The sequence below is a fragment of the Opisthocomus hoazin genome, chromosome 14, assembly GCF_030867145.1.
Source record: "Opisthocomus hoazin isolate bOpiHoa1 chromosome 14, bOpiHoa1.hap1, whole genome shotgun sequence".
In the NCBI taxonomy this organism is placed as follows: Eukaryota; Metazoa; Chordata; class Aves; order Opisthocomiformes; family Opisthocomidae; genus Opisthocomus; species Opisthocomus hoazin.
This window is the reverse complement of record NC_134427.1, coordinates 23,575,801-23,600,025: the sequence shown is the minus strand read 5'-3', so window position 1 is coordinate 23,600,025 and position 24,225 is coordinate 23,575,801. Positions and strand designations below refer to the sequence as shown.

General features: G+C 65.3%; 3 protein-coding genes across 9 annotated transcripts; all 3 read left to right on the top strand.

The window, feature by feature from the left end:
• Nucleotides 1-1,421: 1,421 nt before the first annotated feature.
• On the top strand, nt 1,422-5,686 carry RAB33A (RAB33A, member RAS oncogene family). 6 transcript variants are annotated; one of them, XR_012765514.1, is made up of 5 exons: nt 1,551-1,643; nt 2,523-2,579; nt 2,815-4,252; nt 4,332-4,507; nt 4,764-4,969. XR_012765514.1 is itself a non-coding variant. In XM_075435689.1 (2 exons), the coding sequence occupies exons 1-2, from the start codon at nt 1,422-1,424 to the stop codon at nt 5,627-5,629; spliced, it is 678 nt and encodes a 225-aa protein (XP_075291804.1). In that variant the 3' UTR covers nt 5,630-5,686. The 6 variants fall into 6 exon arrangements, 1 of the variants encoding a protein (XP_075291804.1); XR_012765516.1 differs by having other exon boundaries at nt 2,815-4,507; nt 4,864-4,969; XR_012765513.1 differs by having other exon boundaries at nt 2,815-4,507.
• A 95-nt stretch (nt 5,687-5,781) lies between these two features.
• On the top strand, nt 5,782-8,598 carry RBMX2 (RNA binding motif protein X-linked 2). Its single transcript, XM_075435693.1, has 6 exons — nt 5,782-5,911; nt 5,993-6,108; nt 6,350-6,401; nt 6,470-6,599; nt 6,747-6,927; nt 7,978-8,598. Exons 1-6 carry the CDS (start codon nt 5,907-5,909, stop codon nt 8,400-8,402), a joined length of 909 nt encoding a protein of 302 aa, XP_075291808.1. The 5' UTR covers nt 5,782-5,906; the 3' UTR covers nt 8,403-8,598.
• A 393-nt stretch (nt 8,599-8,991) lies between these two features.
• Nucleotides 8,992-19,974, top strand: SLC25A14 (solute carrier family 25 member 14). Of its 2 annotated transcripts, XM_075435793.1 has the most exons (9): nt 8,992-9,135; nt 9,236-9,383; nt 10,911-11,005; nt 12,456-12,541; nt 13,203-13,298; nt 15,939-16,063; nt 16,991-17,126; nt 17,502-17,582; nt 19,592-19,974. In XM_075435793.1, the coding sequence occupies exons 1-9, from the start codon at nt 9,072-9,074 to the stop codon at nt 19,631-19,633; spliced, it is 873 nt and encodes a 290-aa protein (XP_075291908.1). In that variant the 5' UTR covers nt 8,992-9,071; the 3' UTR covers nt 19,634-19,974. The 2 variants fall into 2 exon arrangements, with proteins under 2 accessions (XP_075291908.1, XP_075291907.1); XM_075435792.1 differs by lacking the exons at nt 16,991-17,126; nt 17,502-17,582; nt 19,592-19,974 and adding an exon at nt 16,478-16,939.
• Nucleotides 19,975-24,225: the final 4,251 nt, after the last annotated feature.

The following is a 24,225-nucleotide window of genomic DNA, read 5'->3' as shown; positions in this document are numbered from 1 at the left end:
CTCCCGTGCCGCTGCTCCGCACCGGCGGCAGCGTGCAGGGAGGGGAGGGCGCAGCGGCGAGCGGGTGGGCTGCAGACCTGCAGCCGCGCCCGGAGCTGGGTGCAGGGGCTGGGTTTCGGGCCCAGACTCGGCGCGGCGAGGCTTTTGCGCCCGCTGCGTGGGTTCTTGTGGCTCTGCGTTCCCGTTCGGCGCTGCTGGAGCCCCGAGGTGGCTGTGACCGCTTGGGGCCCTCTGGCGAGTCCCTCCCGGCCCCTGTTGCGGGGCTGGGGTCTCCTCCGGAGCTGCCTGGGCTGCGGGAGCGGCACAGCCCCCTCGCAGCGCCGGGGGTCTCCGCGGAGGGGCAGGCCCCCAGCTGCTCCCTCGCGGTGCTCTGTGATGCCGTCCCTGGTGCTGGCTGTGGCTGGTGGCAGTGCCACCGCCGCCCTCGGAGCTGTGAGAGGGGCTGGAGCCCCGACTTGGCTCTGGCAGGAGCTGCTGCGTGTCCCCCTGCCCGCGCCGGTGCGGGCAGTGCCACCGGTGCTGGGGCTCAGCGGTGCAGTGACCAGCACGTGCCCAAACCCATGGGGCAGCCCCGGCACTGCCGAGAGCGTCCTTATGGCATTGCCGGCTGCAGTGACACCGAGCCGGTGCTGAGGGTCCCTGTGGCATCGCCGGCTGTGGTGACACCGAGCCGGTGCCGAGGGTCCCTGGGGCATCGCCGGCTGTGGTGACACCGAGCCGGTGCCGAGGGTCCCTGGGGCATCGCCGGCTGCGGTGACACCAAGCCGGTGCTGAGGGTCCCTGTGGCATCGCCGGCTGCGGTGACGCCGAGCCGGGGCCGAGGGTCCGTGGGGCATCACCGGCTGTGGTGACACCGAGCCGGTGCCGAGGGTCCCTGTGGTGTCACCGGCCGTGGGGCTGCCCAGCCGGTGCCGAGGGTCCCCGTGGCCTCCCTGCCCGCCCTGCTGCCCCCGCCGCGGGTGCCCCCTCCCCGCCTGCCCCGGGCCCTGCCGCCCTGTCCCCGGCCGCGCCTCTGACCCGCTCCCCGTGCCCGCGCCAGTCAGGGGGCCGTGGGGGGCTCCGGGCGGGGCCGTGTCCGGTGCGCGGGGCGGGGCCATCTTCAGTACGCGGGGCGGGGCGATGTTCGGCACGCGGGGCGGGGCTATGCCCAGTGCGCTGGGCGGGGCCGAGCCGTGCCGCAGCCGGTGCGCGAGGCGGGGCTACGCCCAGTGGGCGGGGCGGGGCCGTGCCCAGTGGGCGGGGCGGAGCTGAACCGTGCCGCAGCCGGTGCGCGGGGCGGGGCTATGCCCGGTGCGCGGGGCGGGGCCATGCCCGGTGGGCGGGGCGGGGCCGAGCCGTGCCGCAGCCGGTGCGCGGGGCGGTGCTATGCCCAGTACGCGGGGCGGGGCCATGCTCCGGTGAGGCGGCGGCGGCGGGGCGGGATGGCGGCGGGCGGCGGGCGGGCGGCGGGCCCCGACCCGGCGGTGCCGGAGCCCTACGTGCAGACCCGCATCTTCAAGATCATCGTGATCGGCGACTCCAACGTGGGCAAGACGTGCCTGACCTTCCGCTTCTGCGGCGGCGCCTTCCCCGACAAGACTGAGGCCACCATCGGCGTCGACTTCCGCGAGAAGACGGTGGAGATCGAGGGCGAGCGCATCAAGGTGGGCCCCGGCCCCACGTCCCGGTGCCCCGGCTGCCGCTCGGGGGGCTCCCGCGCTCGGGAGCAGGGACAGGGGTTGGCTTCGCGTCCCCGCGTCGCGCAGACGCCTCCCGCGCTCCGTCGCTGCCTTCTGTGCCGTTGGCCGGAGTCTGGAGGGATGGCGAAGGCTGGGGGTGAACGCCGCTGTCCCCCGCTCTCCCGACCCCCCGCGGCGTCTGCGCCGGGTCTCCGGACGGAGGGAACGGCAGCGCCGCCGGGAGCCGTGGGCAGCACCGGGCGTGGGTCTGGGGGAGCAGACGGCCGGGGGCTGGCGGCGTTGGCGGCGTTGACGCCGAAGGCTGCGGTTGGCGAGCGCCGGGAGGGAGCCGCCTCAGCGGGACTGGAGCGGGAGGGATTCACAGCGCGAAGGCCGGCGTGACAGCGGCAGGGAAGGCGCCAGCCCAGACGCGCAGAGCCCTGGCAGCGAGCAGAGCCGCGGGCCGGCAGCTGGGGAGGGCAGCGGGCAGCGGGGCTGGGCCAGCACGGTGAGGGGGATCGGCACCGAGAGCCGTCGGCGTGTGAGACCGGCTGCCGGGAGAAGCAAATCACAGAATCCCAGCATGGTCGGAGTTGGCAGGGCCCTCTGTGGGTCACCCAGCCCAACCCCCTGCCCAAGCAGGGTCACCCAGAGCAGGCTGCACAGCACCGCGGCCAGGCGGGTCTGGAATATCTCCAGAGAAGGAGACTCCACAGCCTCCCTGGGCAGCCTGGGCCAGGGCTCCGTCACCCTCAGAGGGAAGAAGTTCTTCCTCGGGTTCAGCTGGAGCTTCCTCTGCTTCAGTTTGTGCCTGTTGCCCCTTGTCCTGTCGCTGGGCACCAAATACTGCAAATTTGCTGACAGACGGGCGATCGGGAGACGAGGGACTAATCGCGATGAAATCGGAGTCGCCATCAGCGGGTAGGAACTTCAGTTGTGCTGTTAAACTGTCCGCGCGCATTCTTCTCTCGCTCCTTTGCCGTGAGGGTGCTGCTCTCCCCCGCTGCCTCCCCCAGCTCTGCCCAGCGCCGCGGGGCTGTGGTGCTGGAAGCCGTCGGGCAGGCTGGCATCGGGCCTGTCTCTCCGCCGGGAAACGCCACCAGGCTTCCCACCTCTGGGCGTTAAGGGGAGCGATGTTTGTCCATTATCGCTGGAGCATCCAGCAGGCAGGAGCGGGAGGCAGCGCGGCGGCGTGGCCTTTGCCTGGGACCACACGTCCAGGAGGGGAGCGGGAGAGGGGAGAGGTGCCCGACGCTCTGCCCGGATGGAGCGTCTGCGGAGGGACCGGCAGGGAGACGGATGAGCGGCAGCTCCTCTTCGCCCGCGTTCTTGCGCCCTGAAGGCCTCCGGGGCACGTCTCGGTGGGGTGCAGGGCGATTCGGATTAACCCGACACTTGTTTGGAAATTGCCAGTTCCAAGCTTCGAAATTTCACCTGCAAGGGCCCAGAGCACGCTCAGGGTCCTCGGCTGGCAGCACCGCGTGGGTTGGAAGAGACCCCTGGAGCCACCTGCTCCAGCCCCCGCTGAGGCAGGGCTGGTGGCCCCAGGCCACGGGCAGGTGGCTTTGGAGCATCCCTGCGGAGGGAGGCTCCGGGCCCCCCTGGGCAGTCACCGCATGGTGGAAGGTCTCTCCTGGTGCTCCGAGGGCCCCTCCTGTGTTTCAGTGTATGCCCACCGCCCCTGGTCCGGGCACTGGGCACCGCTGGGGCTCAGCTCACCCCTCCTCTTCGGAGTCTCCCTTCCGGTGTCTACACACATTGGTAGGATTCCCCCTGAGCCTCCTCTTCTCCAGGCTAAACAGTCCCAGCTCTCTCAGTGTTTCCTCGCAGGAGAGACGCTCCAGTCCCTTCATCATCTTCGTGGCCCTTCGCTGGACCCTCTCCAGCCTCTGCTCTGCTGGGGAGCCCAGAACTGGGCACAGCCCTCCAGGTGTGGCCTCACCAGCGCTGAGCAGGGGGGATGGCTCACCTCTTCGGCCTGCTGGCAATACTTTAACACAGCCCGGGATACCGTTTGCTGGCACCGCTGCTGCAAGGGCACGCTGCTGGCTCGTGTTCGACCTGGTGGGGCCCCCAAGTCCTTCTCTGCAGAGCTGCTTTCCAGCTGGGCGCTCTCCAGCGTGCGCTGGTACCTGGAGTTGTTCCTCCCCTGGGGCAGGGCTTGGCACCTCTTCTTTGTGGAACTGCGTGAGGTTCCCGCTGGCGCATCTCTCCAGGCTGCTGAGGTCCCTCGGGATGGCCGCAGGACCACCTCGCCTCCCAGCCACGCTCCCAGCACGCCTGCTGAGCGTGCAGCCTGCCCTGCCACCCAGATCGTTCATGAAGACGCTGAACAAGCCCAGCGTTGACCCCTGGGGTGCACTGTTTGTTACCAGTGCTCAGCTGGACTTTGTGTCCCTGATCGCTGCCTTCTAGGCCCAGATGTTCACCGGTTTCCAGTCCAGCTCGCTGCCTGCTCATCCAGCCCGGGAGCTGTTGGCTCCTCCGTCACTTAGGTCGGGAAGTTGTCACCAGTGCTCTCCAGGAACCTCCTGGCTTGCTCGTGCCCTGCTGTGCCGTCCTTCCAGCAGCTACTGGGGTGGCTGGAGCCCTCCGTGAGGACCAGGGCCTGCAGACGGGAGGCTGCTCCCGTCTGTCTGCAGAGAGCCTCATCCTCTTGTTCTTCCTGGTCAGGCGGCCCACAGCAGACACCCACTGCAGCGTCGCCCGCGCCAGTCTGCTCTGTATTGCTCACCCAGAAGCTCTCAGCTGGCTCCTGACCCATCCCCACGCAGAGCTCCCTGCCTTCCCACTGCTCCCACACAAAGGCTGGCTCCCCCTCCCCATCGTCTCGTGGCCCCGACTCCTCTGTGCGTGCCGCCGTGTAATTGTCAGGGTTCTCTCATGGCGTAGGAGTAGGTGGACAGAAGTCCTGACCTGGCGCAGGGATGCTTTGTGAGACGAGGCGTGCTGTGTGGGGTTCATTTCTGCGGTGGGGGTGGTGGCCAAGTGCGTCGGGACGGGGATGAGGGGCAGGGAGCTGGAGGAGGGGGTTTGCGCAGCCAGCTGAGCCGTCAGGCAGGGCCCTTTCTTGCTGAAAATTGCGCTGCCAATTCTCTTGAACAGAGAGGATCAGCCGCGGTGGCCGAGGAGCGGGATGTGCTGTGCCGAGCCTGGCGCTGCCCTGTGAATACTGGAAGTGAACGGACGCGATCTCTGTTCCCAGAGGCGCCGGGCTCGCGTGGCTGAGTTACACAAGCACGTGCACCGGCCGACACAGCCCCGGGCACCGTCAGCGTAGGCCCGAAAGCTGGTGTGGCTCACCCCTCGACGCTGGTTTGTCTCACGAGGGCCTGCCCTCCCCGCAAGGCTGGCCTTGCCCGCGCCCGGCTCCGGCCATGGCACCGCTGCCGGGCCAGCCTCCCACAGCTCCCCGCAGTGGCCAGGCGAGCCGGGGCCCTGCCGCAGCAGCCGGCCCTGCCCGGGGCGGACGCTCGGCGCTGCCGTAGCCTTCCCTTGTCTGCTTCTCTCCCCAGGTGCAGGTGTGGGACACAGCTGGCCAGGAGAGGTTTCGGAAGAGCATGGTGGAGCACTACTACCGCAACGTGCACGCCGTCGTCTTCGTGTACGACGTCACCAAGATGGCCTCCTTCACCAACCTCAAGATGTGGATCGAGGAGTGCAACGGGCACGCGGTGCCGCCCCTCGTCCCCCGGGTGCTCGTTGGGAACAAGTGTGACTTAAAGGACCTGATCCAAGTGCCATCCAGCATGGCCCTGAAGTTCGCCGATGCGCACAACATGCTTTTGTTCGAGACCTCGGCCAAGGACCCTCAGGAAAGCCAGAACGTGGACGCCATTTTCATGTGCCTGGCCTGCCGGCTGAAGGCCCAGCGCTCGCTGCTCTGCCGGGACCTGGAGGGGCGGCCGGGCCAGGCCCGCCGGCTGGAGCCGACCCACGACGCTGGTGCCAAAGCCTCCTGCCCGTGCTGAGCCGGGCCCGCTGCCCTCGCTCGCGGTCACCCCAATAAAGCCTCTGCGGCCCCACTCCGCTCCGGGTCTTGCTTTGCGCGGCTCGGCCCAGCTCGGCTACACTCGGCTCGGTTCGGCTGCACTCGGCTCGGTTCGGCTGCACTCGGCTCCGTTCGTGTCGCTTCGTCACCACTCATCTGCGTTCGGCTCGTCTCGTCTATTTCCGTCTCTGCTCGGCTTGGGCGGAGCGCGGCGCGCATGCGCGTCTCTCGGCGCATGCGCAGTGTGCGCCGCCGCCATGAAGTAAGTCTGAGAGGACGGGGAGGGAGGGGAGGCCTCGCCGGTCTGGTCCGGTCCCGGTGCTGACGGTGCCCTCGCCCTCAGCCCCCTGACGAAGGTGAAGCTGATCAACGAGCTGAACGCGCGGGAGGCGGAGCTGGGCGTGCAGGAGGCCGTGTCGTGGCACGCGGAGTACAAGGACAGCGCCTGGGTCTTCGTAGGTACGGGCCGGGGCCGGGCCGGGGCGGGGCCGGGCCGGGCCGGGCCGGGCCGGGGCCTGGGGGGGGGGGGCGTGGGGACGGGCCGGGCCGGGGGGCGGCTGGGCGGGGGGCGAGGTGGTGGGGCCGGGACCCGGGCCAGGCCGGGGGGCGGCCAGGGTCTGGGGGGGATGGTGTGACGGGCCGGGCCGGGCCACCGGTGCCCCCTTCCCTTCTCTTCTCCCCCCTCTCCCGCTCCCCAAAGGCGGGCTGCCCTACGAGCTGACGGAGGGAGATGTCATCTGCGTCTTCTCGCAGTAAGTGCCGCAGCCCCCGGCCCTGCCGCGCCCCGGCCGCCGCCTCGGGTGCTGAGCATCCGTTGCAGGTACGGGGAGGTCGTCAACATCAACCTGGTGCGGGACAAGAAGACTGGCAAGTCCAAAGGCTTTTGCTTTCTGTGCTACGAGGACCAGAGGAGCACCGTTCTCGCTGTCGACAACTTCAATGGGATCAAGGTGAGTGAGGCAGCCCGGGCCTGCCCACCACGGCTCCCGAGGTGCGGCCACGCGGCGGGCGGGAGCCCCGGCAGCGCGGGTGGTGGGCGACCCGCGGCGCCTGGGAGCGGCTCCGTGCCATCACTGACAGCCGGGCTCCGCTTGTAGATCAAAGGGAGGACCATTCGAGTGGACCACGTGGCCAACTACCGGCCCCCCAAAGACTCCGATGACTTGGATGACGTCACAAAAACCCTCCACGCGAAGGGCTGTGGAGTTAAAACGCCGCCTCACGTGTCGTCCGATTCCCTGTCGGAAGATGGTGACGTGCCCGTAAAAAAGCGGAAAGGTGAGGCGTGTTCCTGCCAGCCCTGCCGCTGGGTCTGCGCGGAGCCCTCGGCCTCGCGAGGGCCCTTGGCTCGGGGCAGCGCTGGGGCCGGGTGTGCTCTGGAGAGGAGCCACGGGCCTGACGTGCGGGCTTGGCTCTGCGATCTCCCGACGGGCGGCTGGGTGCCCGCACTCAGTCCGTGTCTGGCTTGGCCTGGAGAGGTCCCTCCCCACCCAAACCAGTCTGCGACTTTGCCAGCTACCCCTGTGAGGGCCAGCGGAGTGCGGGGAGCTGCGGGCTGGGCCGTGCTGACCCCTTCCAGGCAGCACCCGGCTGAGGTGGGCTGCGGCTCCCAGGGAGCTGGGCTGGCAGCGGAGGGACCTTCCCTCACTGGGCCGGGCTCTGCCTGCGGCCGGCGGGAACGGGCAGCAGCGGTCTGGGGCCGCGTTCCACGTCTGGGGAAGAATTTCTGGCAGTTTTTTGTTTCGAGCTCCGCTGCAGCTGAGCCCCCGCGCTGTCGGGGTTTGAGACCCGACCCTGAAGGAGCGAGGGGCTCAGCGCCGTGCTGCGAGGGGGACGGGGGACGGATGGCACCTGGGGCAGGGGGCACGTCAGTCAGGCTGGAGTCCCACTGCAGGAGGGTTGGAGGGAAGGAAACAGGCAGCAGAACTGAGGGTGGGGACGGGGTGTTGCTCCAGAGCGCCGAGGAGACACACCAAAATGAGAGGGAGAGGGAAGAGCAGCGTTGGGTCTGGAGAATGTCGGCGGGGCGGATCGCGGTGTCGTTACTGCGCGGATGTCGGTGGGGAAGGGGAGCGAAAGGGAGGTGCTCGCTGTCCCGGCTGGGACCAACGCGGCGGGGCCAGTGTCGAAGGGGGGAGTGGGATGGCTGGAGCTGGAGGAGCAAAGCTGGGGTTGGGAGCAGGGGCTCTGCCAGGGGGAGGCAGGCTGGGGAGCTGGGGACCAGGGCAGAACTTGGCGTGGGAGGGGAGGGGGAGAGCTGCCCGGCAGAGCGCGGGGGGCTGAGGCAGCGCTTGCTGCCCGCCCTGACGGCTGCCCCTCGTGCTTCAGAGGAGAAGAGCCGGCGGGAGCGGCAGAAGCAGAACTGCCAGGCCGCGGAGAGGACGGCGTCCGCCGCGGAGACGCACTCCGGGGTCCGCATCAAGAAGGAGAAGGAGGACCCCGGCTACGAGCGCTACGCCGGCGGGAGCCAGCCGCCCGGTGAGGGCTCGGCGAGGAGGCCACAGCGCGACGAGGAGCAGCGGAGGCCCCGGCGGCCGGCGGAGCGCAGCGGGGAGCAGCGCAGCGGGGAGCCGAGCCGCCAGGAGCCGAGGGCACGGAGTGATCTGTGGGACAAGAGGGAGAGGAGCGAGGAGGCCGGGAGGAAGGGTGATGGGCACGGCAGGGCGGCAGGCAGAGCCCGGGAGCGCAGCACTGCGGACCCCCAGGCCCGGCCCGGCGAGCGGGGCTCGGCGAGAGCCTCCAGCCGCTGCTGAGCCCTGGGGGGGCCGGGGGGGCCCCGACCCTGCTCCGCGCCTCCCTGTGCCCCTCGGGACGGACCCCTCGCCCTGATGCCCTGTGCTGCAGAGTGGGATGAGACCACCCGGTGTCCCAGGGAGCGGCAGGGCCCTGTCCCCCCAGACTGCCGGGCCTGGGGGGGGGGGGGGGGTGTCTCCCCTCTTGCACGGCAGCGGGAGAGCGGTGGGGTCTTGGGGGGGCCCCCCACACCGGCTCGGGGTCCTGGGGGGAGGGGGAGGGGGCGGCTGGGTGGGATCTGGCTTGTTTTTGGGTTTATTTTTAATAAAATGTTCCCTGTTGAGCAGGAGCCCGTCCCGGGAGCTCTGTCCCCGGCCCCGGGAGCGGGCCTGCGGCCAGCGGCCCGGACGGCGGGGGGGAAGCGGGGGGGAGAACGGATCCCGCCGGCCTCCACGGGGGGGGGGGGGGGTTGGTCTCCTGGGGGGTGTGTGGGGGGCTGGGTCGCCCTGGAGGGAGGGTTGGTAGCCCCGAGGGGGGGGGTTTGCCGCCCCCGAGGGCTGAGCCGAGGGTGGGGGGTGTGGATGCTCGCGCCCCGCCCCGCCCTGCCGCGCGCTTCCGGTTGGGCACGGGCGCGCAGCGCGGAGGGAGGCCCCGGGCTCGGTTCGGCGCCGGCCTCGCCCCGCCATGCCATGTCCGCGCTGAACTGGAAACCCTTCGTCTACGGCGGGCTCGCCTCCATGGTGGCCGAGTTCGGTGAGGCGGGGAGGGCCGGGGGGCGGCGGGGGGCCGGGGTTCGGCGGGGGGCCGGGGTTCGGCGGGGGGCCGGGCGCTGAGGGCCGCTCCCCCCCCCCAGGCACCTTCCCCGTGGACCTGACCAAGACGCGGCTGCAGGTGCAGGGCCAGGGCGGCGGCGCGCGGAGCCGCGAGCCCCGCTACCGCGGGATGTTCCACGCGCTCTTCCGCATCTGCCGCGAGGAGGGCGGCCGCGCGCTGTACTCGGGGTAAGGAGCGCGGGGACACCCGGGACCCCCTCCGGGACCCCCCCCGGGACCCCCCTGCGGGCTCCGGGTGTGGGGGGGGGGGCGTGGGGCTGCCGCACTGCGGGGGGGGCGGGGGGTGATGATGTACGGGGTGCGTGATGGTGTCCGGGGGGGTGATGGTGCGGGGGGGCTGTGATGCACAGGGAGTCTGCGACGTGTAAGAGCGGTGAGGAGGAGCTCCTGGAGAGAGCCCAGCACAGGGCTGCGAGGATGAGGAGGGGCCTGGAGCATCTCTCCTACGAGGAGAGGCTGAGGGAGCTGGGCTTGTTCAGCCTGGAGAAGAGAAGGCTGCGAGGGGACCTTAGAAATGCCTCGAAATATCTGCAGGGTGGGGGTCAGGAGGACGGGGCCAGACTCTTTCCAGTGGTGCCCAGCGACAGGACAAGGGGCAACGGGCACAAACTGAAGCAGAGGAAGCTCCAGCTGAAGATGAGGAAGAACTTCTTCCCTCTGAGGGTGACGGAGCCCTGGCCCAGGCTGCCCAGGGAGGCTGTGGAGTCTCCTTCTCTGGAGATATTCCAGCCCCGCCTGGCCGCGGTGCTGTGCAGCCTGCTGTGGGTGACCCTGCTTGGGCAGGGGGTTGGGCTGGGTGACCCCAGAGGTCCCTGCCGGGCTGGGGTTGGGTGAAGGAACCCCACAGAGAACACGCAGAAGCCGTGGGCTGGCTGTCAGAGGCCAGAGGGCAGAACGCACCCCAGGCCGTGTAACTGGCGCGTCCCGAGGAGGTGCAGCTAAACCAGCAGCCACCAGCTGAAACCAGGATAAGGAGCTTGAGAAACCCACAGGCTACTCAGTGAGCTGACCCAGGCTGCAGGCATCATGACCATGCAAATATGATCATTAGGCCCAGGACATAGTATAAATATGTATAAACATTCCGGGAAGTGTAGTGCATGTGTGTGTAACAGGGTGACACAAGCTCGGAGCGATAAAGCAGCACCTCTGCGCTGGCGTCACAGAATCGCAGAATCCCAACATGGCAGGGGTTGGCAGGGCCCTCCGGGGATCCCCCAGCCCAACCCCCTGCCCAAGCAGGGTCACCCAGAGCAGGCTGCACAGCACCGCGTCCAGGCAGGTCTGGAATATCTCCAGAGAAGGAGACTCCACAGCCTCCCTGGGCAGCCTGGGCCAGGGCTCCGTCACCCTCAGAGGGAAGAAGTTCTTCCCCGTGTTCAGCTGGAGCTTCCTCTGCTTCAGTTTGTGCCCGTTGCCCCTTGTCCTGTCGCTGGGCACCACTGGAAAGGGTCTGGCCCCGTCCTCCTGACCCCCACCCTGCAGATATTTAGAGGCATTTCGAAGGTCCCCTCTCAGCCTTCTCTTCTGGCGTCGAGAGCTTCCTGCCTGGTGTCGGTGGTGGGGAGCTTCCGCGCAGGGCCGCTCCTCGGGAGGGTCTGCTGGCCGGGCTCTGCCCCGGGGGGAGCGGCTGCGCGGGGCCGGCCGGGGGACCCCGCGCCGGGGGCTCAGCGGTCTCCTCTGCTCCCCGCGCAGGATCGCCCCGGCGTTGCTGCGGCAGGCGTCCTACGGCACCATAAAGATCGGCATTTACCAGAGCCTGAAGCGGCTGTTCGTGGATCGCCTGGAAGGTCAGCGGCAGCGAGCGGGTGGCCGCGGGCGCCGCGGCGTGAGGTCCGGCGCTGGCTGCACTGCATTCCTTCCTCTCCGTGCTCCCCGGCTGTAGATTCCCACCGAGGCGGACAGAGTTCCGGCGGGTTTGTTTGTGCAGTGCTGGCGAGAATGGGTTCTGACGCAGGCGTGAATCCCGCCGCGCGTGGCACTGCCCGCGGCCCCGAGCCCGACGCCTGCCCGGTCCCCAGCCTTTGCCTCCGTTCTGTGGCGTTGGAGCCAAATAAAAAAGGTGCCGCTGACGCAGGCGCAGCTCTCCTTGCTGGTTGGGCTCAGGGAGGACATCGCGTCCCGTCTGCACATCAGGTGTTGCGCGGGCTGCCGGCTCCCGCAGCGAGTCCCTCCTGCCTTCCAGCTGCAGGCTGAGTCCCTGTGCCGAGCGTGGCACAGCCGGGTAGCAACTGCCCCGTGCGGCCCCGCAGCCTCAGCTCCGACCGCCGGGACGGGACGCTGGAACGCTCCCGGCCTCTGCGGTCCTGCCCGGAGAGCGGAGCGGCAGGGCTCCGCTGCGTCGCCGCGGAGGGAGCCCCGAGTCCCGCCGGCGCGGTGTCAAACCCCGCCGTGACACGGGGGAATACCGTGACACCGTTCCGCGCCGGGAGAGCGGGATGGCCGGGAAGCGCAGCGTGGCAGGGTCCCCCCGGAGCTCCCCTCGCCGCGCGTGGTCGGCGTGCCGGGCCACGCGTCCCCTCTCCTGCTGCCGTGGCATTTCCCAGTGCGGTGCCGCTGTCTGAACGTTTGTCTCCCCGCAGGCCTGGGCAGCCCGTGGCCTGGTCTCCTCTGGGAAGCGCTGCGGTCAGTACCAGCGAGGGGCTCGGCCTTTCCCCAGCGTAACCGTCCCCCTGATGCCGGGCCTGGGAGCCTTGGATCCTTCCGCCCGCTCCCCAGAGCTGATCGCCTCTGACTGTCGCTGCCGGGGTCGGCTGCTCTCGGTGCTCCCCGGGTGGCTGCGTGCTCCGAGGGCGGCCCGCTGGGGCTCCAGATCAAAGCAAATCGGTGTCAGGGTGCCGTGCGGAGCGCCGGGTTGTCCCTCTCTGTCCTCCTCTTCTTGGCTTGTCTCCATCGTGAGATGGCGATCCCATTCTGTGATTCTGTGAAACGCGTCACTGGGCACTCAAATCTCGGATAATTGTTCAAAACTGCCGTGTATCCCAGCCTTTTCCTTGTCTGATCTGCTCGGCTCCTCGGTGGGGCCCGCTTCTCGCCGGGAGCGTGCTGCCGAGCGTTCCGGGCGTGGGGACGGAGCTGCGGTGGGCTGGCGGGGGCTGGCCAGCCGCTGCTCCCCCAGCCTCGCCGCCGGGTCTGCCGGCTGGGCTGCTCCGCTGCTCCACGAGCTGCTTGCTTGCTCCCTGCGACCTGCGCGCCTGCTCCGGGGATCGTCGGGACCTGACTCTCTTTTCTCGACGGCAGATGAAACGTTGCTGATCAATGTGCTCTGCGGAGTGGTGTCGGGGGTGATCTCCTCGGCCATCGCCAACCCCACAGACGTGCTGAAGGTAAGAGGCAGCTCCGGCCGGCTGCGGTTGGCACGCCGAGCCGCCGCTCCCCAGAGAGGACGCGTCTCTCCCTGGCTGCAGCCCTGCTGAGCCGGGGTTGTTACGAACAGGAACCAGAGCCCAGAGCAATGAGCAGATTTTTAAAAATGCAGCTCATAAAGGTGGTGAGATCTGGTACGGCGTGGGGCGGGGGCTGCGTTGCCCCGGCTGGGGTGGCAGCTGGCCGTTCCTCGGACCGTCTCGGCCCCTTTCCCTCTGGTCACTGCGCCGTGCTTCGCCGCTGCCCAGTCCTGCCTGTTACGTGGAGCAACTGGGGCCCAATGGGTTCTGCCTGGTCCCCTCTGCTCCCCGCTGCGGGGTTGCCGGGGTGGACGTGGCTCTGCTCTGAGCAGAGGGAGCCCGCAGCACTTTCCCACGTGTCTCCCCGTGCAGATCAGCCTTCTCAGACGGCTTTCGGAGCGGGAGCCTTGCCTGTCACTCCGAGTTCTGCCCTCTGCTTCCCCCCGTTGCTGCCCCTGCCCCTCGCCCACCGTCGGTCGCGGCGTGGTTTGCGGGGAGGGGGCTCGTGGACGGCGCCGTCGCTCTGCTCCGCGTTGCTCTCCGTCCTCTCTGCCCTCCCGGGTGCGCGGTCTCGTCCCGCTGACTCTCGCCTTCCTTTCAGATTCGAATGCAGGCTCAAGGCAGCTTGTTCCAGGGCGGCATGATCGGCAGCTTCATCGACATCTACCAGCAGGAGGGCACCCGAGGCCTCTGGAGGGTGAGCGCCAGCCGCTGGAACCCCCCGCCGGCGGCACAACTGACGGCGTCCTCGGCTCCTTCGCTACGCCCAGGCGCAGCTCCTGGAGAACTGCGAACCCAGGGCAGCGGCAACGCTCTGCGTCTGGCTGCCGGACAGACAGCAGCGTGCCGGCGGCCGAGACGGGGCCGGTGCTGTGGCAGCAGCAGCGCGGGGCCGGGCAGACCTGGTTGCCACAGGGCTGAAGCTGCTGTGCGTGAAGTCTGAGGTGCAGGGGTGTCCCTGGGGTGGCCCCGCGCTGGGGGCCGGGCCCTCTCCTCGCTCTGCCTTGGGTGTGGTGGGGTCGGTCGGAGGTGGCCCTGCACGCCGTGACCAGGGCGACTGACCCCTCTGAGCGTGAGTGGCCGAGCACTTCCTCATGTGGAGGAGGAGGAGGAGGAGGAGGAGGAGAAGTTCTTCCAAGTAACCTGAGAGACACTGATGATAATGCAGGAGCTTCCTGAAGTTGCAGAGGGACAGATTTGCCCTCTGTCCCCGCCTGCGCAGCCATAGACCCCTGGACGCTTGCCCTCTGAGCAAGCAGAGTCGGGCAGAGCGGTGGCTTCTGGGGAAGCTCCTGGGCTTGAAGGCAGAGGGGAGCTACCGGTGCTCAAGCCTTGCCGTTCGCGTTTTAGCAGCGGTTCTCCGGCTTCTGTCAGAGAACCTCGCGTTGCCCTTCCCTCGCAGGGCTTCCACGCGCCCCGTTACCCAGCAGCCCGCCGAGCCGCGAGGTCAGGCGTGGGAGCTGCGGGATCCCAGTGCTTGCTTCCAGGCAGCAGCCCCGTTCTTCCCTCTTAGGGTCGCTGAAGTCTGTTACCGAAGGGTGGCTGTTGCCGTGTCCTGCCTGGGAAGGGGAGGAGGAGTCAACCAACCGCCAGTGTTGACCCAGTGTTTATTTTGAGACGGTTTCTGCTCTCTAGACAAAGCCACAGATGAGGGGAGGGAGGACTAGAAAAGAAGGGAGACCCTCTGTGCTGCTGGGGTGAGCTGCAGGCAGGACGCGGTGCAGAGATGGGTCGGTCTCACGGTGGATTCCAGGGATCGAGCTGGTCTGGCTGCTCTCTGGTCGGGGACAACCACTGTCTGCTCCCTCCAGCCTTCCCTCGCGTTGAGGCAAAGACCCGTGCTCACCAGTCTCACCAGTTCCAGCATTCATCTGGTGGGGCTGTGCCGGGGCTGGGAACTGGGCAGGAACCGGGAGGAGGCTGCTGGGTGCTGCCTCAGCCCAGCGGGAGCTGCGAACCTGGAAGGTCCTTGGACTCGTCACCGTTGCTCTGGTGGTGCGTGGTGAGGGCTCTGCCTGTCCTGTCCTGGGGGGCTGGCTCGGCGTTCGCCCATGCCGAAGGGTCGCTGCCGGCCCCACGACCCGGGAGCTCTCTCGTGATGCCGTGGGTCTGCCCCGAGGACGTGTGCGGTGTTCGGGTTCCTGTGGAGCGGCCCCGCTGCGCATTGCTGCCGTGTCCGTGTTGGGCAAGGCAAGAAGAATTTGCACACTTTTATCTGGTTCCTGGTGCGGGGTTTGCCGGGCTGTTCCCGGGCAGAAGGCAGCTGGTTCCTCTCCCCTGAGCTTGGAGAAAGGGAGATGATTCACAGAATCGCAGAATCCCAGCATGGTCAGGGCTGGCAGGGCCCTCTGTGGGTCACCCAGCCCAACCCCCTGCCCAAGCAGGGTCACCCAGAGCAGGGGGCACAGCACCGCGGCCAGGCGGGTCTGGAATATCTCCAGAGAAGAAGACTCCACAGCCCCTCTGGGCAGCCTGGGCCAGGGCTCTGTCACCCTCAGAGGGAAGAAGTTCTTCCTCGGGTTCAGCTGGAGCTTCCTCTGCTTCAGTTTGTGCCCGTTGCCCCTTGTCCTGTCGCTGGGCACCCCCGGAAAGAGTCTGGCCCCGTCCTCCTGACCCCCACCCTGCAGATATTTAGAGGCATTTCTAAGGTCCCCTCTCAGCCTTCTCTTCTCCAGGCTGAACAAGCCCAGCTCCCTCAGCCTCTCCTCGTAGGAGAGATGCTCCAGTCCCCTCACCATCCTCGTAGCCCTCCACTGGACTCTCTCCAGTAGCTCCTCATCTTTCTTGAAGTGGGGAGCCCAGCACTGGTCACAGCACTGCAGATGGGGCCTCCCCAGGGCAGAGCAGAGGGGGAGGAGAAGCTCCCTCGCCCTGTTGTTCCCGTAATTGTCTTGCCGGTTCCCAGATCACCGTCCTGCCGGCAGCAGCTCTTCCAACACATAAAACCTCCGGAGTTAAAAGCCTCGCCGACGCAGACGCTCTCTGCTGGCGTGTGGCAGGGAGGAGCTGGAGCCCCAGCTCCTTGAGCAGCTGCTGCTCTTGGGGTGCGGAGGGCATCTGACAGGGGTGGGTGCTGCTCCGTGGGGAGGGTGAGCGGGCGATCGCCCGGTGCCGGTGGCTGGGAGGGGAGAAGCGATGTGCAGTTCCTCTCGCTGGAGTAACGCTGCCAGGGTGGAGGAATCCCTCTTTACTTTGGAGTAAAGCTGGGAGATGGTGAGCTGGTCTGCCTGGAGAGCTGCGGCTGCGAGGTGGGCGAGGAGGAGCCGGGGGAGATGTGACATGAGCCGCCGTCCCCACGCAGCCGCTGGCGCTCGTGACCGGCGTCTGTGCTCTGCAGGGTGTCGTCCCGACGGCCCAGAGAGCTGCCATCGTGGTCGGGGTGGAACTGCCGGTCTACGACATCACCAAGAAGCACTTAATTCTGTCCGGCCTGATGGGTGACACCATCTTCGCCCACTTCGTGTGAGTATTTGCCGCAGCTGCCGCACTCTCCCGGCTCGGCAGGGCTGCGCGGAGCGGAGGAGCGAGGTGGGATTTGGGGCGAGACCCGCTTGAAGCCTTTGTTGACGTGACATGGCAGCGTGATTTCTGCTGGCCGATGCCCAGGAGTGTCGCTCGGTGTCGGCGCCCTGGCAGGAGCAAGGCCGGCGTTCCAGGCGTGGGACTGCCTGTGGCAGCCGGCCGAGAGCTGCTCCAGCCCTGGGTCCTCGTCCCTACCGACCCCGTCACCTTGCAGCCGTCGCTGTGAGAGCTGGGCGAGGCGAACAGAGCCTTGCAAAGCTGGCAGGACCCTGAAGTCAGCCTGCTCTGAGCAGCGGGTGGGTTAGAGACCTCCCAGAGTCTTTCTTCACCTACATTTTCCTGTTCTTCTGGCAGACACTTTAGCTGGAGATGCTGCAGTGCTTCTGTTGGGTTTGCCTGCTGTGGGCTGAAGGCGACCAGCACTAGACCATACGCGGAGGGAGGAGACTGGCAGCTGCATGCTCCCTCTTGCTGCCCTTGGTCTTCCTCCCTCCTTCCCCGCCCCGAAGAAATGTTTGCTCTGGGGAGAAGGATGTGCACTTCCAAGAGGCTGCTTTCAGGTCTGTGTCACCTTGACAGCACCCGGAGACGCTTGCTGGGCTGCGGGTTGCCCTGTGGAGACCCCGCCGGGGGCTCTGGCGAGGCTCTGGAGTAGCCGAAGCCGAGTGCTGCCCTTCCCCGAGCTCCCGGGGCTCCCGAGGTGGCCTGGTTCCCCCTCTGCCTGGCTCCTGGGCGGGAGCAGGTAGTGCTGCCAGCGTGGATTGCTAAAAGCCTTCCGTAAAATCCAGTGAAAGATGCTCTCCTGTGCTTGTGTGGAGGGACGGCCGCGCTCAGAGCTGCTCCTCTCTCCCCTCTCGCTGTGTGTAGTTCCAGTTTCACCTGCGGGCTGGCTGGGGCCGTCGCCTCCAACCCGGTGGACGTGGTGCGGACGCGGATGATGAACCAGCGGGCGATCGTGGGCAGCACGGAGCTCTATAAGGGCACGCTGGATGGCCTGGTGAAGGTAAGGAGGTGAGGGGGGCGGGGGGCCGGCCGGATTCCAGCGCCGCACGCCGCGGGTGGGAGCGGGGAGATGCTGCACCGGCAGAGCGCGCGTGTTGGCGCGTGTTTGGGACACAGCAGAGGAGGGCCTGGGGTCGCTTTCCTGCGGTCGCCGTCAGCTTGAGCAGCTCCCCGCCTCGCGGGGCAAAGCTTTTTGGGGTTTGGTTGGGTTCGTAGGCTGTCAGGGACACTGCACGCAGCGCGGGCGCGTCTGTGCCGGCCTGCCTGCGTGCTGCAGCAGCGTGGAGGTCTGTTAGGGCACACGTGGCGTTAGGAGGATGGGCAGAGCGCGGACCCGGTGTGTCTCATGACCGATCTGTCTCTTCTCTCCTCCCAGACATGGAAGAGCGAGGGTTTCTTCGCGCTCTATAAAGGTTTCTGGCCCAACTGGCTCCGGCTGGGTCCCTGGAACATCATCGTATCCTTCAGCGAGCTGCGGGGAGGTCGTGGGTACGGACAGGCGGGGGAGGAGTGAGCTGTGGAGGAAAGCGCGGAGCAGACGCTGTGGTGGGGCTCCTCTCTGTCTGCCCTGTGGCAGCCCAGAGCCCACAGAATCCCAGCATGGCGGGGGTTGGCAGGGACCTCTGTGGGTCACCCAGCCCAGCCCCCTGCCGAAGCAGGGTCACCCAGAGCAGGCTGCACAGCACCGCGTCCCGGCGGGTCTGGAATATCTCCAGAGAAGGAGACTCCACAGCCTCCCTGGGCAGCCTGGGCCAGGGCTCCATCACCCTCAGAGGGAAGAAGTTCTTCCTCGTGTTCAGCTGGAGCTTCCTCTGCTTCAGTTTGTGCCCGTTGCCCCTTGTCCTGTCGCTGGGCACCACTGGAAAGAGCCTGGCCCCATCCTCCTGACCCCCACCCTGCAGATATTTAGAGGCATTTCTAAGGTCCCCTCTCAGCCTTCTCTTCTCCAGGCTGAACAAGCCCAGCTCCCTCAGCCTCTCCTTGTAGGAGAGATGCTCCAGTCCCCTCACCATCCTCGTAGCCCTCCGCTGGACTCTCTCCAGTAGCTCCTCCTCTTTCTTGAACTGGGGCCCAGAGCTGGACAGAGTACTCCAGATGGGGCCTCACCAGGGCAGAGTAGAGGCCCCTGTCCTGCTTGGACAGACGCGAGCTGTGAGGTGGCTGCTGCTGGTTCAGGGGCCAAGCACTGCCGCCGCTGCGACTGCTGCTTCCGACAGCTCTGCGGGCGGCCAGCGCAGGCACCGCAGCGCGGCAGCACGGCTGCTCTCCGGGAGAGCGAGGGCTCTCGGGTGCTTGGCTGGAGGCTTTCCCGCTGGCCCGCGCTCCGGAGGTGCTGCGGATCCTGGGTCGGCTCCTGTTGGGGGAGGGAAGCCTGGGGAGCGTTCTGCTGCTCCCAGACGGGTGCTGACCTGCTCTGCGGCACCAGCGTTGCTGCGCTGGATCCTTCTTGCGCTCTGTGATAGTGGGCATCGCTTGTTTTACAGACCTTCCAGCCTGGGGTTAGAGCCACCTCCCTTTCTCAGTGGTCTCGGCGAGCCGGGGCTGGTTTGCTGCCGGGTCGGTCTCTGCCCTCTCCTGGTACCTCTTGTCCCGCAGCTCAGGCTTCCCCGTGTGGGTCGGTCGATGCTGCCCGGCAGAGCGGCTTCCCCGCGCCGCTCTTCAGCTGGACGGTGCCGATGCTCTCCCTGCCTCGCCTTGCCAGGCACGGCCGGGTTGATTTGAAGATCCGGTAGGAAAAACCTAACAGTACAATGTACACTGCTCAGCAGGGATTCTTTATCGCGGCGCCGGGCACACGGGGGATTTCTCCTCCAAACGTGCGCGCCAGACACCCTGTTGCTTCAGGTTAAATACAATCACACATGTAAATATTCATTATATTTCTAGGAACTAATTAGCATATGTAAATATTTTTCACGCATGTCTGTTAGCATCTTTGAGTGGTCTTCGGGGGTCCCAAGATGAAGGCCCATCCTCTTCATCATGCTGTTCACTGATTGACATTTGTTTCTGCGCAGACTCAGTTCTAGGATCACGTATACCGTGTCCTTCAGGTCACTTGGCTCCGCTCTTGTTGGTCTCTGGGTGCCTCCTTATCTCTGGAGCTTGGCGCATTTGCCCTCCCAAGGCCGGGCTGTCTGGAGTAGAATTATTGAGGAGTCTCTTTTATCCCACAGTTATCCCAATTATTTGCTGGGAACCAAGACCACTTTTGTTTCACTTCATTATTTTGTCTAACGACTGTGATAGCGTGTGCTCATGTCCTTCCACTACATTCCTTAATGAGAAAACAGGGATTAGTGTAACAGTTACATCGTTAGATCACTATGCACACAGAAATACAAGTTACAGTACTAAAGACTACTAAAAACTAGAAAATATTAAGCCTTTTTGTTATAGTTTCACATTTCTTACAATCCCCTCTATCAGGGTGTGTTTGGCCCCGTTCCTTGACCTTCCCTCCAGTTTTTCATCACGTACGAGCAGCTGAAGCGACTCCCGTTCTGACGGCTGGCTGCGCTCCGCCGGAGTCATCTTCACCGCCTGCGGCAGGGAGCCTTGCTGCAGCCTTCCTCCTCATCTCACCACCCCCGTGGTTTTCTGTTTGGTACCTGTGGGTCTGGGCTCTCCCCCTCCCCTAACGCACGGTCCCTGGGGCAGGAGCTGGCCGGGGGGAGCTGGGGGGCTGGGGGCGGGCGCCGCACGGGTGCTTCCCACCGAGGCGAGCGTGTCACCGGTGTGCGAGCGCCTGGGCCTGCAGCGCTGTATTCTGTGAAGATCCGTGCGTTCCGGCGGGCGGCTGGCGCGGCGGCCGTTTGCGGCCGGCGGGGCGAGGCGGGGGCTGGGGGGGGCTGCTGGCGTGGTTTCTTGCAGAACTGTAACCTCATTAAATTATTTATTGACGGGACGGCTGGAGTTGGTGTTTGTGCGGATTTGCTGCAGCTGTGTTCCGGAGCTGGCGGTGTGTCCGCCCTTGGAGAGAGCAGAAGATATTTTTTCAGCAGATATTCTGATATTTTTCAGCAGATATTCAGAAGATATTTTTTCAGATGTGTCTGTCTTCCCCCTATATATCCATATAGAAAAGCAGTCTTCAGGATTCATTACAACAGAAATCTCTCTCCAGCAGTTTAATTGCTAGCGTCAGAAGATGATGGTGTTGCACTCTTGGCTCAGTTTTGCAGAACCTCACTCTCTTACTGCCTTTATCAGTTTTGCTTGTAGAACTTTTAAAGCAAGGTCACGGGATTTAAAGCTGAGCTCAGACGTCCCGCTGCTTTAAAGTGGTGGCTCTAACACTGCTAGTGCTGGGCAGAACGTGGGGCGAGGTGTTCTGGTCACCCCCTTCTGTTTTTGCTTCTTTAGATGTGTGTGGCCACGAAAGCAAGCAGCTCTTCTGCTCCCGCTCGCTTTCCCCTGTGCGGGATGGCGTCAGTCTGGGTGCGGGGCCCTTGGGATGCGCGGCAGCGGTTCCTGCCGGGGAGCGGAGGTTCCCTCTCTGCCGGTCACGCGAGGGACGCTCAGCCCAGTCCGGCCCGGAGAAGTGAGAGGGAATTGCTCGCTGCGGCTCTGCGGCGGCAGAGCTGCCTGGCGCCCGCTGCGTGCCCAGGGAAGGTGATGCCGGGTGGCTCTCGGGCTTGCGTCGTGCCTTGAACAGCGGTGCGGCTGTGGGGCCGCGGCCCGGCGTGCTGGGAGGATCGTTCCAGGGTGAAACGGCACTTACACGCAACCAGGAACAGGGAACGGTGGGCTGAGAGCGGGCTCACGCGCCTTGCCTGGCTTTGCTCTTCAAGGGGGTTTCTGAGGATTACAAAGTCAATAAACACTTGCGTGGTGGGGGAGCACGAGCCTGACAGCCGTGTTCTAACCGCAGTGCGTTACATGCTGCTGGGTTTCTTCAGCGTTGCTGTGAGCTTCGTTCCGGAGCCAGTTCTGCGCAGCTCGGGGGATGCTGTGCTGCTGTGCAGTGTTGGACCGGTCTGATGTGGGGAACTGACAATTAGTTCGATTTTGCTATAGCTTTAGTTTAATTTTGTTATATAATTTTGCATCTATGTTAAAGTAAGAGTTAAACACTGTTATTCAGTTTAGTTCTGCTCTTTGTAATCTTGCTACCAAGGACTGTTGTGGCTCAAATGTATCCAACAAGGACTGCTTGCAGGACAGATGAAGAGAAACAAGGACTGATAACCAGAACTTTGCTGTCTCTAAGAAGCAACTCTCTAGCTGAAACTGCTTCTATGGTTTGGGACTTGGCCAACACAGACAACTCAGGAATTTTTGAGCCAAAGGTGAAAGCACACAGCGAGGAAGACTACGAGCCTTCATCCAGAAGACCCCCACAGAGGACCACCAGATGACACTGCGCAAGTGCTAAAGGGGAGTGGAGTATGAGAATGAATTCCTAGAAATAATTACAATAGTCTAGCCTACTTAGATAAGCTTTGTAATAAATAGGGGCACGCTTCGTGACTCGGTGTGCAAGCTAGGAGGAGCGATCCCCCTTGCACCCGGTGCCACAATAAACAGACCCGCTTTATAACTCTCGGAGTTGTGAAGTTTGATTCCGCACATCAGTTTGGCGACCCAGATGGGACCCTCTCCGTCCGGCTGCGGGATCTGCTGAGGACGGGACTCCTCCGGGCGCCCCCGAGATTTCTCGGGAGGACTCCCCTACTCACCCAGGTCACTGCAGCGACAGACAAGGACCATCACCAGCGGACCAGGTGTGTTTATACTGTAAGGGGATACCTGTAAGTCGTGAGGAGACGTCCCACACGAGGTAAAAAGCATTGGTACTCGCCCCTGGGTTGGGGGTTTGAGGTCCCCATAATTTGGTGGTGGGGGTTTGAGGTCCCCGTAAGGTGGTGGGGTAAGGCTTGTAAGTCTTGTACCCCGACTAATGGTAACTTGGGTTCTGCTGACTGCAGTAGCAGGAGTTATATTTGGTATTGCCGTGGTTATTGTTATATGCTGTAAAAATTCGGTACTGTGTGTTGTGTGAAGGATCATACCATCTAACACTATTATAACACCTAACAATAAGGCCTTGATAATAACACCTAACAATAAAGCCATGCACGTCAGGTCCTCGGACACCGCTTTGGTGTTGGCGGCCGCTGCCTGCCCGCGCTCTCCGGGCTGCCGCCAGGAGCTGCTCAGCCGCGCTGGGAGCGCGTCCCCGTTTGCATTTCTCAGCTGCGAGGTGTTGGCGAGAGGCTCTGCTTTCCCCTCTTCTTCCTCCCGCTGCTCAGCAGCCCTGGGCAGCTTTGCGATGTTCCTTCCGCCTGCCTGAGCGGTCCCGGTCCCTGGAGACGTCCCTTCCCGGAGCTGTGATTGCAAATGGTGCCACGTCTCGCTCGGCCTGGCTGCCGGTGAGTGCGCGGCGGTGGCGGTCTCTGCGGAGGTGACGGCGAGGTGCCGGCTGCCGGGAGCAGCCCTCGGCCCCGTGCCCGCTGCTGCTGCAGGGGTCGTAGAGCCCCGCGTCCCGACAGCGTCCTGCCTTCGCAGCCGGGGAAAGCTGAGCCGCGTCGGGTTTCTCAGCTGGCAGAGGATGAGTGCTTCGCTAGGTGTTTTAAAAATAGAAGTCTCAGCCCGCAGGCGGCATCGTGAGGGTTGTGCGAGGGGGTAGCGCTGCTGGAGAGCTGGCGTTTTCTGGGGAGGGCCATCGCCTCGCGACGCCCTTCCTAGAAGCGCTCCCCAAACTTCTCTCTGTCTTGTGTGCTCACGCGTCTGTGCTTCTCTTCCCAACCTTGTCCGTGCCGAGAACCGCGTGAGCGTGTCGGCGCAGCTCCGGCCACAGCCCTGGGAGGCCACCGTACCTGAGCTCGGGCAGCAGCGGCGAGGGCCGTGCTCGTGCCCCGAAGCCATCAACGTCTCGCTGCCTTCAGTGGCTGAAGAACGGCTGCAAGCACTGCGAAGACGGCGCAGGCGTGAGCGTTAGAGTCTGCAGTGTGTCGGGGACCCATCTACCCCCTCAAAGCGGGGCGCTGAAGGGACCTTCCCCCTGCAGCCCGGAAAGGTGCGGGCGGCTGGACCCTGGCACGGGGGTGGTGTTCCAGGCACCCCAGAAAACAGAGCCCTGCCCAAGTGTGGAAAGTAAAAATCTGCGTAGTCCTTGATAGATTAAACATAAAACCAGCAGCAAACCGGGTCAAAACTGAAAGAGGGAGCACAGGGCATCCGCTTCCCAAGGTAGAGCCCCAGGTCTGGGGGGATGCCCTCTTCCCGACGCAAGGGAGAAGCCTCCCAGGGAGCCCTTGGGGCTGGCAGGCCATCGGGGAATGAAATCTGCTCAGAAAGGCAAAGGCTGCAGGAGACAAAGCCGGAGGCTGCCTGGTTTTACTCGGAAGAGCTTGGGGGCTTCTTCTGTTGGAGACTTCTGACGGGGAGGGTTGGGGACAGGTCCCACGCCGAAGCGTGGCAGAGAGGTGGTGGGACAGGGTGCGCGATGGGCAGGGGCTAGGCCTGCGCCCCGAGTTGTTGGGGGACCTGAGGATGAAAAGGCCAAAGCTCTTGCTTGTAGCCTCTCGTTAGGAAAGCATTGGAAAGAAGGTTTGTTCTCAGAGACCTTGGATGTCTTTGCCACGCTGGTGGAAATTCAGATGGAGACTGGAGACATCAATGACGGTGAGGTGCTGGAGGGGCCAGTGGCTGATGGGTGAGGAAGAGGAGGAATCCAGACGTCACATCTGCTGGGAGCTTTCTCAGCAAGCGCGTGGACCGGGAATCTGGAGTTAACCTCATCTGTCTGGGTTTCCGGAAGGCTTTTGATCAAGTCCTTTACGAAAGCCGTCAAAGCAGCCAGAGCGCTGCAGGACAAGAGGGAAAGGCCTGGGGGTCCAATGCAGGTCCTGGTTGGAAGTATTGGGGTGGCAGCTGGGAGGGCGGGCGGCGTTGAGCTGCGGAGGAGCACGGTGGAGTAGAAACGTGACGTGGCGGTGGTGGTGTGAAAGCAGGCGTCTGTCCCGGCGTGGTGGGACGGAGGAGCCCTGCGGAGCCGGACCGCCCCGTGTCGGCGAGCTGCCGCAGCGCTGTGCATGGGACAGGGCAAGGACGTGCCCGCGGGCAGGCACCGGCTCCGCTTGCATCTGTGATTG